Source organism: Lepisosteus oculatus, chromosome 14 (assembly GCF_040954835.1).
Source record: "Lepisosteus oculatus isolate fLepOcu1 chromosome 14, fLepOcu1.hap2, whole genome shotgun sequence".
Lineage (NCBI taxonomy): Eukaryota > Metazoa > Chordata > Actinopteri > Semionotiformes > Lepisosteidae > Lepisosteus > Lepisosteus oculatus.
Genome location: NC_090709.1, coordinates 4,215,651 through 4,229,825, shown reverse-complemented (window position 1 = coordinate 4,229,825; position 14,175 = coordinate 4,215,651). Strand labels below are relative to the sequence as shown.

At 54.4% G+C, this 14,175-nt stretch overlaps 1 protein-coding gene and 1 pseudogene across 1 annotated transcript in view; one reads left to right on the top strand and one right to left on the bottom strand.

Annotated features, from left to right (window-relative positions):
* The window catches only part of LOC138243386 (proline-, glutamic acid- and leucine-rich protein 1-like), a 46,711-nt gene extending 35,459 nt beyond the window's left edge, over window positions 1–11,252 (bottom strand). The window contains exons 1-6 of the mRNA XM_069198952.1: window positions 11,030–11,252; window positions 10,510–10,579; window positions 9,483–9,551; window positions 8,634–8,726; window positions 7,861–8,157; window positions 6,084–6,170 (exon numbers count right to left, since the gene is read on the bottom strand). Coding sequence (XP_069055053.1) covers window positions 6,084–6,170; window positions 7,861–8,157; window positions 8,634–8,726; window positions 9,483–9,551; window positions 10,510–10,575 — 612 coding nt within the window. The 5' untranslated portion in view covers window positions 10,576–10,579; window positions 11,030–11,252. The remainder of the gene's footprint in view (window positions 1–6,083; window positions 6,171–7,860; window positions 8,158–8,633; window positions 8,727–9,482; window positions 9,552–10,509; window positions 10,580–11,029) is intronic.
* On the top strand, window positions 515–638 carry LOC138219262 (5S ribosomal RNA; annotated as a pseudogene).
* Window positions 11,253–14,175: the final 2,923 nt, after the last annotated feature.

Genomic DNA, 14,175 nt, shown 5'->3' with positions numbered 1-14,175 from the left:
GCCCGCTCGCTCGCTCATTCCCCTGTTCACACGTGCAGTGCGGCTTGTCCGTATGTTTATTTGTCAGCTTTGGCGAGACACGGGTGCTTGTGTATTAGCGTGAGCGTTTTTTATTCTGATCAGGAACAGTTTTACAAGTCCGCAAAGGATAGAGGAAAGGTATATCGCCAGCTGAAAAGAGACACAGCGCTTCGGCTGTGGAGACTTGTTCGGCTGGCGTTCGGGGAGTCGCGTTTTTCAGAATTGTATTGAGATCGTTTTCCACAGAGCTCAGATGTCAAAGCACAGCAGCAGCTCTCCACAGCGATCTTCTATAGCGCCCTTTCTCCCGCAGCTCCGTCCTCATTGGAAGGAAGCAAGAGTGAAAGGCTGAAGTGAAATAGAGCGGGGACGAAGGCAGTGAAGAGAGAGAAAGTGGGAAGAAGAGAAAAACGCAAGGGAAAAAAAGCAGCGTCGTAAAAGAGGTGACGGAGCTGTCCTCTCAATCAGAAGGGTGCCAGCGAGCCTTGCTCTCGCTTGCGGCCACACCCCTTTGAGCACGCCTGATCTCGTGTGATCTCGGAAGCTAAACACGGATGGGCCTGTTTAGTACTTGGATGAGAGACTGCCTGGGAATACCAGGTGCGGTGCTGTAAGCTTTTAAGCACAGGAGGCGCCCTATCCCCGCTCGCTCGCTCATTCCCCTGTTCACATGTGCAGTGCGGCTTGTCCCTCTGTTTATTTGTCAGCTTTGGCGAGACACGGTTGCTTGTGTATTAGCGTGAGCGTTTTTTATTCTGATCATGAACAGTTTTACAAGTCCGCAAAGGATCGAGGAAAGGTTTATCGCCAGCTGAAAAGAGACACAGCGCTTCGGCTGTGGAGACTTGTTCGGCTTGATTTTCCCCTGGAGAAACCTTTTTATGGACACACATCGCATCTATTACACATGTAGAACTAAATATAAAGATAAAACTTTATATAAGAAGTCATGACATATCACACATGACGAAGTCTGGTCCAGAATAAACAGTTTACACTGACCCACCTTTATTTACCCTGGTCACTCACTTCTATTAACTGTTTAACTGGGTAACAAATTAATATTTGTTTCAATTTGGGATCTACACCTGGGAGCCCTGAAATGTTGGCCAGAGGGGAGAAGCTGATATTCAGACGTGAGAATATATTTAAAAAAGGATCTGATGTTGTTTTTCACCTGTCTAATCAAAGCTTGTTCAAAAATTATCTGATTTAAGGACACACGAGTTTATAATCATACTCATTCCACTTTTTAACCCCGTATATATGCACAATATGAAACGTATATACACTAAATCTCACGTGTGACTCCCATAATATACATTTCTTTACGAAAATTAGGAATACTTACTACAATTATCAACCCCCCATGACGAGGCAATATTTCATACCTTTGTTTCTTTGTGGGTTCAAAGTTCTGTCCTGTCGTTTCACACGTAATGTTTTGGTAGTTATCTCAATTTTCCTTTGCAATTATCTCCAAGATCATCATCAACTTTTTGTAAAACGCTATGCACAACTGATATTTAAAGAAAGTCCTGTACCAAAACGTCTTCGTAGGGAAAGACAACTTTTTTTTTCCTTACGTTAGTCGCTACACGGTTATTCAGAAAATCCATTCACCGCCTTTAAAAAAAAAAGTTTCGTTTTTTATTGTGGTTCACTGACATTTCTGTCACAATTCTGAGGGACCCCAAATAAAATTCACTTGCCGGTATAAAGACGCCGGCGAGGATAAGACAGGTATCGAGCCACCTGCGTATCTAGCGGACGTTTAAAATAAAAAAAATGGCGTGTAATGTTGCGAAGGGCTACTGTTTTTTTTAATAGTTTGTCGATTGTAAGGGACGTGGGCCGCGACAGAAATACTGGACGCGGTGGGAAAAGGTTTATTGATGGTTTATTGTACCGCAACGTTCACAATTGACTCACCAGCAAAGATGGCGCCGAGGCCACATCGACTCCCTCCCGCCCTGCCTCGCACCGAAGCTCGAGCTGCGGAGCGCGACGCCAAACCGCCGGTCCACGGGCGCGGGCGCCGGACATAGACGTCATAAACCCTTCCGAGGCGCAGGAATTATAGATCACTGTAGTTTCTTCTGGACCCGGGTTAGGACAGTGTGCCCTCCGTGAGAGTCTTCTGAGGAAGCCAGTGTCTCATGGGTGTCCAGGCTTGGTACCATCTGTCCATCACAGGACACACAGACACACACACTCACACACCCTGGACAGGACACCAGTCCATCACAGGACACATACACACTCACTCACACACCCTGGACAGGACACCAGTCCATCACAGGACATACACACACCCTAGATAGGACACCAGTCCATCACAGGACACACACACACTCACACATCCTGGACAGGACACCAGTCCCTCACAGGACACACACACACACTCACACACCCTGAACAGGACACCAGTCCCTCACAGGACACACACACACAACCTGGATAGGACACCAGTCCCTCACAGGACACTCAGACACACACACTCACACACCCTGGACAGGAACCAATCCATCACATGACAAACACACACTCACTCACACACCCTGGACAGGACAGCACTCCATCACAGGACACACACACACACCAGGGCCAGTTTTCCCAGAAGCCAATTAGCCCAAAAGCCTGTCTTTGGACCCGGAAAACACAGGGAGAACATGCAGACTCCACACAGACAGTCCCCCCCCCCCCCCGGGTCCAGACCCGAGCCTGGAGCCCCCCCGCGCTGAACCCCTCCGTACAGACGGCCGCACACAGCTCCGTTGTTCCCGATTCCCGAGGTGATCTGTTAAAAGAAGCCGGTGTGTTGCCTCCAGGTAACATTTCCTACTGGAGTCAGGACAGGAGGCTCTTCTGTACACAGAAGGGGGTGGGGGTGGGGAACAAGCCGCCCAGCCCTGTGGTTGAAGCCGATACCCCGGCTTCTCTCCAGACACAGCTGGGTGAGCTCCTCCAGTCAGTACAGGGGGCTCTACTGCACACAGAGGGTGGCGGGGGTGTGGAACAACTCCTTTGTTCGGGGCCTTGGGGCATTCTTGTTGTGAAAGGCGCTATATAAAAAAACTGAATTGAAATTGAATCTTACAGGTTTGGGTTTTTCGGAGATCTTGTCAGAGATCTTGTCTGACGTGCCATTTCAAAAACGTAACGACACTCCTCACGTCCGAGCGCCGCCGGTCTGTGACGTAACGTATGCTTACACAACCATGACGGTTTCATCATGGACAGCACGAAAGCCCGAAAAGTGGTTGACGTTTTAATTTGGCAACGCCACGATGGATCCCAGTTTTTTTTTTTATTTTGGAGGCCAAAGAGGACAAAAAAGGAAACGTCTGGAGGTGGATCGATGATCATCTCTGCGGTTGTTCTGATGTTCTGGAAAAAACAAAACAAAAAAAAACAGCTCACTTGCCCGGTCGTGTAGTGTTTCCACACCCCACGCAAATCAACTTCTCTTCGCCCCCGGGGGCTCGTCGCCCGCCGCACCCCTCTCACGTGATAGGGGCTTCCCCCGGCTGTGACGTACTTACCCTACCCCCTTTTCCGCCAGCGTCATACCAAAGGTCGCGCTTCGGGCCGCGGCGATGTTGACGGACTGTCTTGTAGCGTGAGAAGGGTTTAAATTTCGACTTAAGGAGTTGGCCATCGTTATATTTCGCGAGGTATCATACGGGGGGAAAAAGAACATTTATATTTATCAACCTACTAGTAATACTGGCTGGATGTCACGTTCCCCAAAGTTCAGTGCCTCACTCTAATAAAGTAGAAACGCGAAATTAAACTCCTTTCGAAACGGGAGAAATCACCAGGACACGATACAACTGACGTCCGGAAAAGAAAAAAGAACTCCTATTCCCATTTGTAATGACCCCGTCGTGTTTTTCCCGGTGTGCGCTTATCTTTCGGAGACCGTTTCTCTCTGGTGTTGTTTTGCTGTTGGAATAAATGCCGAGGTGACCCTTCTGTGTGGAGTCTGCGTGTTCTCTCCAGCGGGTCGTTTCCTCCACCGCTGGGGCTGGTCGAACAGGGGTCTCCCAATCGTCACAGAAGTGTGTGTCGTTTTGGGTGGTGGTGGTGGGGGGTGCATCGGGGATACTGCGCCCCGAGGGGGTGACCTCTCACCTTACTCCGGACGAAGGGAGAAGACCTGTACCTTCACGAGTCCGGGTTGTGAAAACTTCTTCTGGCAGTTCAAAACGTTTCGAAGGGACTACAGCGCTACCCTGTTTTCCATTTGTATTGTGTATTATTAGACAGTCATAAGTATCTGTACTGATCACAGAGTCCCCCTCTCACTGCCAGGACTGAAGACCAGTGCAGCACGAATAATAATAATAATTAATAAGTCTGGACTCTCCACTCAGAGCTCCTCCCAGGTCAGGGGGATCCCCTCCAGCCCCCCCAGTGTGCAGCCCCTACCTGGATGATGCTCCAGTCTGCTCAGCACACAGCAGCTCTCAGTGGGGAGGAGAGCAGAGGGATGGAGCCAGTTCAGAGAGGGGGGTGATAAGGAGGCCATGATGGGTCAAGACCAGGGGGGGAATCAGGCCAGGACACTGGGGTAACACCCCTACTCTTCTCCAGAAACACCCCGGGATTGTTAACGAGCACAGAGAGTCATGACCTCGGTTTTACGTCTCATCCGAAGGACGGCGCCTGTTTACAGTCCAGTGTCCCCCGTCACTATACTGGGGCATCAGGACCCACACAGACTGCAGGGTGAGAGCGCCCCCTGCTGGCCCCACTCACACCTCTCCCAGCAGCAACCTTAGGGGGGGGAGAGGGAAAAAACCAAAAGCTAAACAGATTTTTTTTTTAAAAAATGTATTGATGCTTAACAAAAGGTCATCAGTCCAGTCTGGGGCCCCTCAGCTTCAGTCCAGACCAGTCTGGGGCCCCTCAGCTTCAGTCCAGTCTGGGGCCCCTCAGCTTCAGTCCAGTGCAGTCTGGGGTCCCTCAGCTTCAGTCCAGACTGGGGTCCCTCAGCATCGGTCCAGCACAGTCTGGGGTCCCTCAGCTTCGGTCCAGCACAGACTGGGGTCCCTCAGCTTCGGTCCAGTCTGGGGTCCCTCAGCTTCGGTCCAGCACAGACTGGGGTCCCTCAGCTTCGGTCCAGACTGGGGTCCCTAAGCTTCGGTCCAGCACAGTCTGGGGTCCCTCAGCTTCGGTACAGCACAGCCTGAGGTCCCTCAGCTTTGGTCCAGTCCAGTCTGGGGCCTCTCAGCTCCAGTCTAGTCCAGTCTGGGGCCCCTCAGCTCCGGTCCAGTCCAGTCTGGTGTCCCTCAGCTCCAGTGCTGTCCAGTCTGGGGTCCCTCAGCTTCAGTCCAGCACAGTCTGGGGTCCCTCAGCTTCGGTCCAGCACAGTCTGGTGTCCCTCAGCTTCGGCCCAGCACAGACTGGGGTCCCTCAGCTTCGGCCCAGCACAGTCTGGGGTGCCTCAGCTTCGGTCCAGCACAGTCTGGTGTCCCTCAGCTTCGGCCCAGCACAGACTGGGGTCCCTCAGCTTCGGTCCAGCATAGACTGGGGTCCCTCAGCTTCGGCCCAGCACAGTCTGGGGTCCCTCAGCTTCAGTCCAGACTGGGGTCCCTCAGCTTCGGTCCAGCACAGTCTGGTGTCCCTCAGCTCCTGTCCAGTCCAGTCTGGGGTCCCTGAGCTTCGGTCCAGCACAGTCTGGGGTCCCTCAGCTTCGGTCCAGTCTGGTGTCTCTCAGCTCCGGTCCAGTCCAGTCTGGTGTCCCTAGGCTGCAGTCCAGTCGTCTGGTGTCCCTCAGCTCCGGTCCAGTCCAATTCAGTCCAGTCCAGTCCAGTCCAGATCTTAGCAGGCACAGAACCAGGAAAGGAACCTGGAAAGAATATTGTTATTGCAGGTGTGAGGGACACCGACACAGACGTCACCATGACATCAAACAGCAAGAGGAGACTCCTCCTTGAATCACAGACACGACCGGGCGGCGCCCCCCTGTCTGCTCACCTGCACCTCCTCTTCCTCTTCTTGTCCTTCCCGGCAGCCTGCTCCTCCTCTCCTGAGCTCTTCCTCTCCTGAGCTACGGTCTCCGCCGCCTCCATCGGCTCGTCCTGATCTTCTGTCTCCACTGACACGCACCTCAGGGACTTCAAAAAGACGCATCGGCGCTTCTGAAGCAGAGACAGGAGAGTCACGTTAAGAGTCAGACTGGATACTCCAGTACATGAACACTACACTGAGAGAGAGAGGGGTTGATACAGACATACTGACTGGGCACTCCAGTACATTAACACTGCACTGAGAGCGAGAGTGGTTCATACAGACACACTGACTGGACACTCCAGGACATGAACACTGCACTGAGAGAGAGAGGGGTTCATACAGACACACTGACTGGACACTCCAGGACATGAACACTGCACTGAGAGAGAGAGGGGTTCATACAGACACACTGACTGGACACTGGACAGGAGTAAAGAGAGGATCAGAGCATTACCCACCTTCTTTTTCTTCTGTCTCACAGGAGGTGGCGATTGGTCCTCCTCTTGCTGGAGTCCGTGGAGGGAGAGAGGGGGCAGGAGAGGGACAGCACAGGGAGAGAAAGAGAGAGACAGGTGAGTCAAGTGTCCCATGAGCACAGAGACTCTGCTGAGATCACACTCGCAGTGAGTGAGCCTGGGTGTAGCCCACTAATACTGACCCACTGGACACCACATGACAGAGAGGAGGAGGAGAGAGACACACTGCCTGGACACCACATGACAGAGAGGAGGAGAGAGACACACTGAGGACAGAGAGGAGGAGGAGAGAGACACTGACAGACAGGGCTGAAAGAGAGAGAGACAGAGAGGCAGGGACAGGCAGACAGCAGGCCGAGAGAGACACTGACAGACAGGGCTGAAAGAGAGAGAGACACTGAGACCCAGGGACAGACAAGACGGCAAAACTCCACCACAGACAGGACAGGGGGCAGGGTGGGACCAGCACTGACCTCCTTCCTCTCTCCTGCCGGAAGAGCTGTCTCCACCTCCTCTTCCTCCTGCAAGTCAAGAAACAGGCTGAGAGAGTGACGGGCTGGCGGGACATCGGCGAACAGAGCTGAAGGCAGAGAGCAGAGGAGACAGGCCCAGCTGGGACAACGCAGGACAGACAGAGAGACAGACAGGGAGACACACGGAGAGACACAGGGAGAGAGACCCATTTGGGATAACGCAGGACAGACAGAGAGCAGGGAGACACACGGAGAGAGAGAGGAGGGAGGGAGACACAGCTGGGACAATGCAGGACAGACAGAGAAACAGGCAGGGAGACACACGGAGAGACACAGGGAGAGAGACCCAGCTGGGACAACGCAGGACAGACAGAGAGCAGGGAGACACACGGAGAGACACAGGGAGACAGGCCCAGCTGGGACAACGCAGGACAGAGAGAGAGCAGGGAGACACACGGAGAGACACAGGGAGACAGGCCCAGCTGGGACAACGCAGGACAGACAGAGAGCAGGGAGACATGGAGAGACTCAGACAGAAGGACAGAAAGACAGAAAGAGAGAAGTACAGACGGACAAAAAGACAGAGAAAAGGACAGATGGACTGATGGACAGAAAGGCAGAGAAAAGGACAGAAAGACAGATGGACAGATGGACAGAGAAAAGAACAGAAGGACAGAGGGACAGATGGACAGAGGGACAGATGGACTGAAGGATAGACGGACAGAAGGACAGATGAACAGACAGACGGACAGACGGACAGACTCTGCCCCACTTGCCTCGTCAGACATCTCAGCCTCTCTCCTTGCCCTCTGCACTGGGGAGCCCCAGGCGGGGCCTGGCGGGGCCGGGCGGGCGATGGGGGGCAGGACGGGTGGGGGCAGGGGCAGGGGCACCGCCCCGGGCAGCAGGGGGGGCTCGAGGGGCATGGCGGGGATGAAGGGGGGGCAGCGGGGCGGGGTGGGCAGGGGCCTGAGGGGGCCGGAGGGGGGGGCCGGGGGCAGGGAGCGGAGGGGGCTCTCGGGCGAGGAAGGGGGGGACACCGAGCGGAACGAGCTGGGTGAGCCCGAGGGGGACGAGCCGGGCGACCCCGGGAGCTCCAGCTGCAGCTCGGCCGCGCTCTCCAGCTTCTGGACGAACTCGGGGAAACACGAAGACACCACGGGATTCTGTCCAGTGGGGAGAGGGGGAGACACAACGCAGGGGGGATGAGGAGCAGAGACTACGCCTGGACAGGTGAGTGTGTACAGTGTGTCCAGTAAGAGTCTGGACAGCTGAGTGTGTACAGTGTGTCCAGTAAGAGTCTGGACAGGTGAGTGTGTCCAGTGTGTCCAGTGAGAGTGTGGACAGGTGAGTGTGTACAGTGTGTCCAGTAAGAGTCTGGACAGGTGAGTGTGGACAGTGTGTCCAATAAGAGCCCAGACAGGTGAGTGTGGACAGTGTGTCCAGTGAGAGTCTGGACAGGTGGTTGTGTACAGTGTGTCCAGTAAGAGTCTGGACAGGTGGGTGTGTACAGTGTGTCCAGTAAGAGTCCAGACAGGCGAGTGTGTCCAGTGTGTCCAGTAAGAGTCCGGACAGGCGAGTGTGTCCAGTGTGTCCAGAAAGAGTGTGGACAGGTGTGTCCAACAGTAAGAAGCTGTCTTACCCTGTAACCTAGCTCAGGGGTGTTAGGGGGTGCTCTGTCTCCTCCCCAGATCTCACCTTCAGCTCTGGTGAAATGACGGACCACTAGGAGACGCTGGAAACGAGGACACAAGACAGAGGTTAGGTCCACAGAGCTCACTCAATCACTACAGCAAGCAGAGACCTCTCGGCCATCAGGACTGTGGGGGTCAGAGTGGGGAGCTGTAGGGTATCGGGAGTTTAGGGGTCAGTGTGGGGAGCTGTAGGGTATCGGGAGTTTAGGGGTCAGTGTGGGGAGCTGTAGGGTATCGGGAGTTTAGGGGTCAGTGTGTGGAGCTGTAGGGTATCGGGAGTTTAGGGGTCAGTGGGGGGAGCTGTAGGGTATCGGGAGTTTAGGGGTCAGTGGGGGGAGCTGTAGGGTATCGGGAGTTTAGGGGTCAGAGTGGGGAGCTGTAGGGTATCGGGAGTTTAGGGGTCAGTGTGAGGAGCTGTAGGGTATCGGGAGTTTAGGGGTCAGAGTGGGGAGCTGTAGGGTATCGGGAGTTTAGGGGTCAGAGTGGGGAGCTGTAGGGTATCGGGAGTTTAGGGGTCAGTGTGGGGAGCTGTAGGGTATCGGGAGTTTAGGGGTCAGAGTGGGGAGCTGTAGGGTATCGGGAGTTTAGGGGTCAGTGGGGGGAGCTGTAGGGTATCGGGAGTTTAGGGGTCAGTGTGGGGAGCTGTAGGGTATCGGGAGTTTAGGGGTCAGTGGGGGGAGCTGTAGGGTATCGGGAGTTTAGGGGTCAGTGGGGGAGCTGTAGGGTAGATGTGGGCCACCGGGCCCACCACAGGACGGCCGGTCCAGTCTCGCGGAAGGCGACCGGGTCAGACTTACGGAAAAGCACCGGGACTTGGGCCGGGACCTCTCCTGCTGCCAGTCCGGGTTCGGCCTGACCGGTGTGACCTGTGAAGACGCCAAACAGCCCATCTCCGAGACAGCTCTGACCAAATAGCCCAGCCCAGTCGTGTCGAGACTAGGGGCCTTGGGTAGTCTCTACAGTGTGTCCAGTGAGAGTGTGGAGAGGTGAGTCTCTACAGTGTGTCCAGTGAGAGTGTGGACAGGTGAGTGTGTACAGTGTGTCCAGTGAGAGTCTGGACAGGTGAGTCTGACCAGTGTGTCCAGGAAGAATCTGGACAGGTGAGTCTCTACAATGTGTCCAGTGAGAGTCTGGACAGGTGAGTCTGACCAGTGTGTCCAGTAAGAGTCTGGAAAGGTGAGTGTGTACAGTGTGTCCAGTAAGAGTCTGGACAGGTGAGTCTCTACAGTGTGTCCAGTGAGAGTCTGGACAGGTGAGTGTGTACAGTGTGTCCAGTAAGAGTCTGGACAGGTGAGTCTCTACAGTGTGTCCAGTGAGAGTCTGGACAGGTGAGTGTGTAGAGTGTGTCCAGTAAGAGTCTGGACAGGTGAGTGTGTACAGTGTGTCCAGTGAGAGTCTGGACAGGTGAGTGTGTACAGTGTGTCCAGTAAGAGTCTGGACAGGTGAGTCTCTACAGTGTGTCCAGTGAGAGTCCGGACAGGTGAGTCTCTAAAGTGTGTCCAGGAAGAGTGTAGGACGTCCAGAGGCAATCTGTGCTCTCAGAAGGCCATAATGCACCTGCAGCTTGGTTTTCCTCGGACCTGCGACCCTGTCTCTTGAGCCGAGGCGTGTCCTCAGTCAAGATCACCACTGGAAGTGTCTCTCCTCGTCTGGAGGTGTTACCGTGAGACCTGGTCTGTCAAGCGCTTTGTGCTGCTATGTGTGTGAAAGGTGCTCTATCAGTGAAGTTTATTATTATTATAATACAGCGAGCGCTGCTGGGGGTGGAGAGGACAGTCGGAGGAGGGCTGGACGCTGGACGGTGGGCGGGAGGGGTGGACTTACGACGCCTCGCAGGGCCCGGGTCCTGCTGCGACCGCGCACGGCCGTGCGGCATCTCTGTCGGTCCATCGTCCTGCAGAGACAAGCAGAGTCACAGAGGGGAGGGGAGGGGGCGGAGCCACACAGCCAGAGTATCAGCTTTGTTCCCCACCCCCGCCGCCCTCTCTGTACAGAAGAGCCTCCTGTCCTGACTGGAGGAGCTCACCCAGCTGTGTCTGGAGAGGAGCCAGAGTATCAGCTTTGTTCCACACCCCCGCCACTCTCTGTGTACAGTAGACCCTCCTGTCCTGACTGGAGGAGCTCAACCAGCTGTGTCTGGAGAGAAGCCAGGGTATCGGCTTCAACCACAGGGCTGGGCAGCTTGTTCCCCACCCCCACCACTCTCTGTGTAGAGGTGCACCTCCTCTCAATATCTTTTTACAGCACGATCACACCCATAAGAGTGGATTAACGGAAAAAAAAAACAACTTATTTCTCAACTTATTTTGTTATTTCTCGACAGCGGCATTTTTAACTGACTTACCGATTTCACGGGGATACTTCAGAGTGAATCTGAAGCTGAAACTATTATTTGATTGAAGTCGAAGTAACCCGCAAATCTTTTTTGGAAGAAACACGTGTTTAGAAAGCGCTATATAGTCCTTTCCTCCTCCTCTCTCTTCACTCCTCTGAGCTCACGGGGCTCCGGCGCCGTCCCCCCCCCGCTAGATTCCGCCGCTCTGTGACGTCAGGCGGCTCATTGTGACGCCCCCATGATGTCGCCCCCGACGCGCTCACGGCTCGGCCGCGAAACAAAAATGGCCGACAGTTTTCGCGGTTGTTTTTTTTTTAGGTGGACATTTTATTTTTCCAACTCTCAGCGGCCAGCCGGGTGTCCCTGTACGACCCCGATAGTCGCCACCTCGGACAGGCAGGGGAAACGGGTCCAGCTGTTTCCGGCCCAAGGGTTACAAGAGCTGCACTTGAATTTAAAGACAAAATCACGTCGAGGGCGCATTCAGCACCCCCACGTCCAACACGGGTTTCCGTGGGGTTTGGTTCAGTGAAATTAGCACCCCCCCTACCCCCAAGTCAAAGAAAGACCAACCTCCACCCCCCTCTAGCGGCCAAGGGCGGAAATTTCGGGCCACGCCACGTCCAAAAACCACGGGTTCCCACCCCCCCCCCCCGTCCTGCGGGGAAAAGAGACGGCATTTTCTTTTCCGAGCGCTGCGTGGGACCTCACGACCCCCCCCCAAAAAAAACGGGCTTCGCAGATGAGGAAAACCAGGCACGTCGACTTCTCTACAACACCACCTGGCCGTTTCTGTTTCAGACCGTGGTAAAAAAATAAATACAATTTCGCCTCTCACCGACCGCCGCGCAAAAAAAACACAACTTCACGCTACAGAAACGGCCTGTGTGAGGGGGGGAACGGGAAAAAATAAAACCTGCGTGTTTTCGGCAGAGTAAGCTCAGCGGGGAAACTCCCTGAATCTCGGGGTTGCTTCTTGAACCCCGAAAACGACCTTTTTTCTCTCTCTCGTTTTCTTGGTGTCTGGGACGTTCACGAACTCCGCCGCGTCGGTGCGATTCCCAGCGGGACTTGAACATAACCCCCCCCCGTGGAGCCACAGGGCTGAGCTTTTACTGCCGTGTCCCGCTTTCACTCTGGCGATGAAGGAGGGAATCAAGGAGGAGAATTAATATTGTGATCCACCAGTCCATCACAGGACACACACACACCCTAGACAGGACACCAGTCCATCACAGGACACACACACCCTGGACAGGACACCAGTCCTTCACAGGATACCAGTCCATCACAGGACACACACACACACCCTGGACAGGACAGCAGTCCATCACAGGGCACACACACACTCACACACCCTGGACAGGACACCAGTCCATCACAGGATGTTCAGTGCCTCTCTCTAATAAAGTAGAAACAAGACATTAAACTCCGTTCAAAATGGGAGAAATCACCAGGACACCATACACCTTGCTCCAGACGATGGGAGAAGACCTGTACCTTCATGAGTCCGGGTTGTGAAAACTTCTTCTGGCAGTTCAAAACGTTTCGAAGGGACTACAGCGCTACCCTGTTTTCCATTTCTATCGTGTATTATTATACAGTCATAAGTATCTGTACTGATCACAGAGTCCCCCTCTCACTGCCAGAACTGAAGCCCAGTGCAGCACGAATAATAATAATAATAATTAATCCGTCTGGACTCTCCACTCAGAGCTCTTCCCAGGTCAGGGGGATCCAGTGGGGAGGAGAGCAGAGGGATGGAGCCAGTTCAGAGAGGGGGGTAATTAGGAGGCCATGATGGGTCAAGACCAGGGGGGGAGTCAGGCCAGGATACTGGGGTAACACCCCTACTCTTCTCCAGAAACACCCCGGGATTGTTAACGAGCACAGAGAGTCAGGACCTTGGTTTGACGTCTCATCCGAAGGACGGCGCCTGTTTACAGTCCAGTGTCCCCCGTCACTATACTGGGGCATCAGGACCCACACAGACCGCAGGGTGAGCGCCCCCTGCTGGCCCCACTCACACCTCTCCCAGCAGCAACTTTGGGGGGGGGGGGGAGGGAAAAAACCAAAAGCTAAACAGATTTTTTTTTTTAATTTTTTATTGATGCTTAACAAAAGAACAAAAATTACAAGCTTCAGTTCCAGACTGGGGTCTGGGGTCCCTCAGCTTCAGTCCAGTCCAGAATGGGGCCCCTCAGCTTCAGTCCAGTCCAGTCTGGGGCCCCTCAGCTCCAGTCCAACCTGGTGTCCCTCAGCTCCAGTGCAGTCCAGACTGGGGTCCCTCAGCTTCGGTCCAGCACAGACTGGGGTCCCTCAGCTTCGGTCCAGCACAGTCTGGTGTCCCTCAGCTTCGGCCCAGCACAGACTGGGGTCCCTCAGCTTCGGTCCAGCACAGTCTGGGGTCCCTCAGCTTCAGTCCAGACTGGGGTCCCTCAGCTCCAGTCCAGTCCAGTCTGGTGTCTCTCAGCTCCGGTCCAGTCCAGTCTAGTCCAGTCCAGATCTTAGCTGGCACAGAACCAGGAAAGGAACCTGGAAAGAATATTGTTATTGCAGGTGTGAGGGACACAGACACAGACGTCACCATGACATCAAACAGCAAGAGGAGACTCCTCCTTGAATTACAGACACGACCGGGCGGCGCCCCCCTGTCTGCTCACCTGCACCTCCTCTTCCTCTTCTTGTCCTTCCCGGCAGCCTGCTCCTCCTCTCCCTCGCTCTTCCTCTCCTGACCCACGGTCTTCGCCGCCTCCATCGGCTCGTCTTGATCATCTGTCTCCACCGACACGCAGCTCAGGTAGTTTAAAAAGACGCACCAGCGATTCTGCAGCAGAGACAGGAGAGTCACGTTAAGAGTCGGACTGGACACTCCAGGACATGAACACTGCACTGAGAGAGAGAGAGGGGTTCATACAGACACATGACTGGACACTCCAGTACATGAACACTGCACTGAGAGAGAGAGGGGTTCATACAGACACACTGACTGGACACTAGACAGGAGTAAAGAGAGGATCAGAGCATTACCCACCTTCTTTTTCTTCTGTCTCACAGGAGGTGGTGATTGGACCTCTTCCGGCTGGAGTCCGAGGAGGGAGAGAGGGGGCAGGAGAGGGACAGCACAGGGAGAGAAAGAGAGAGACAGGTGAGTC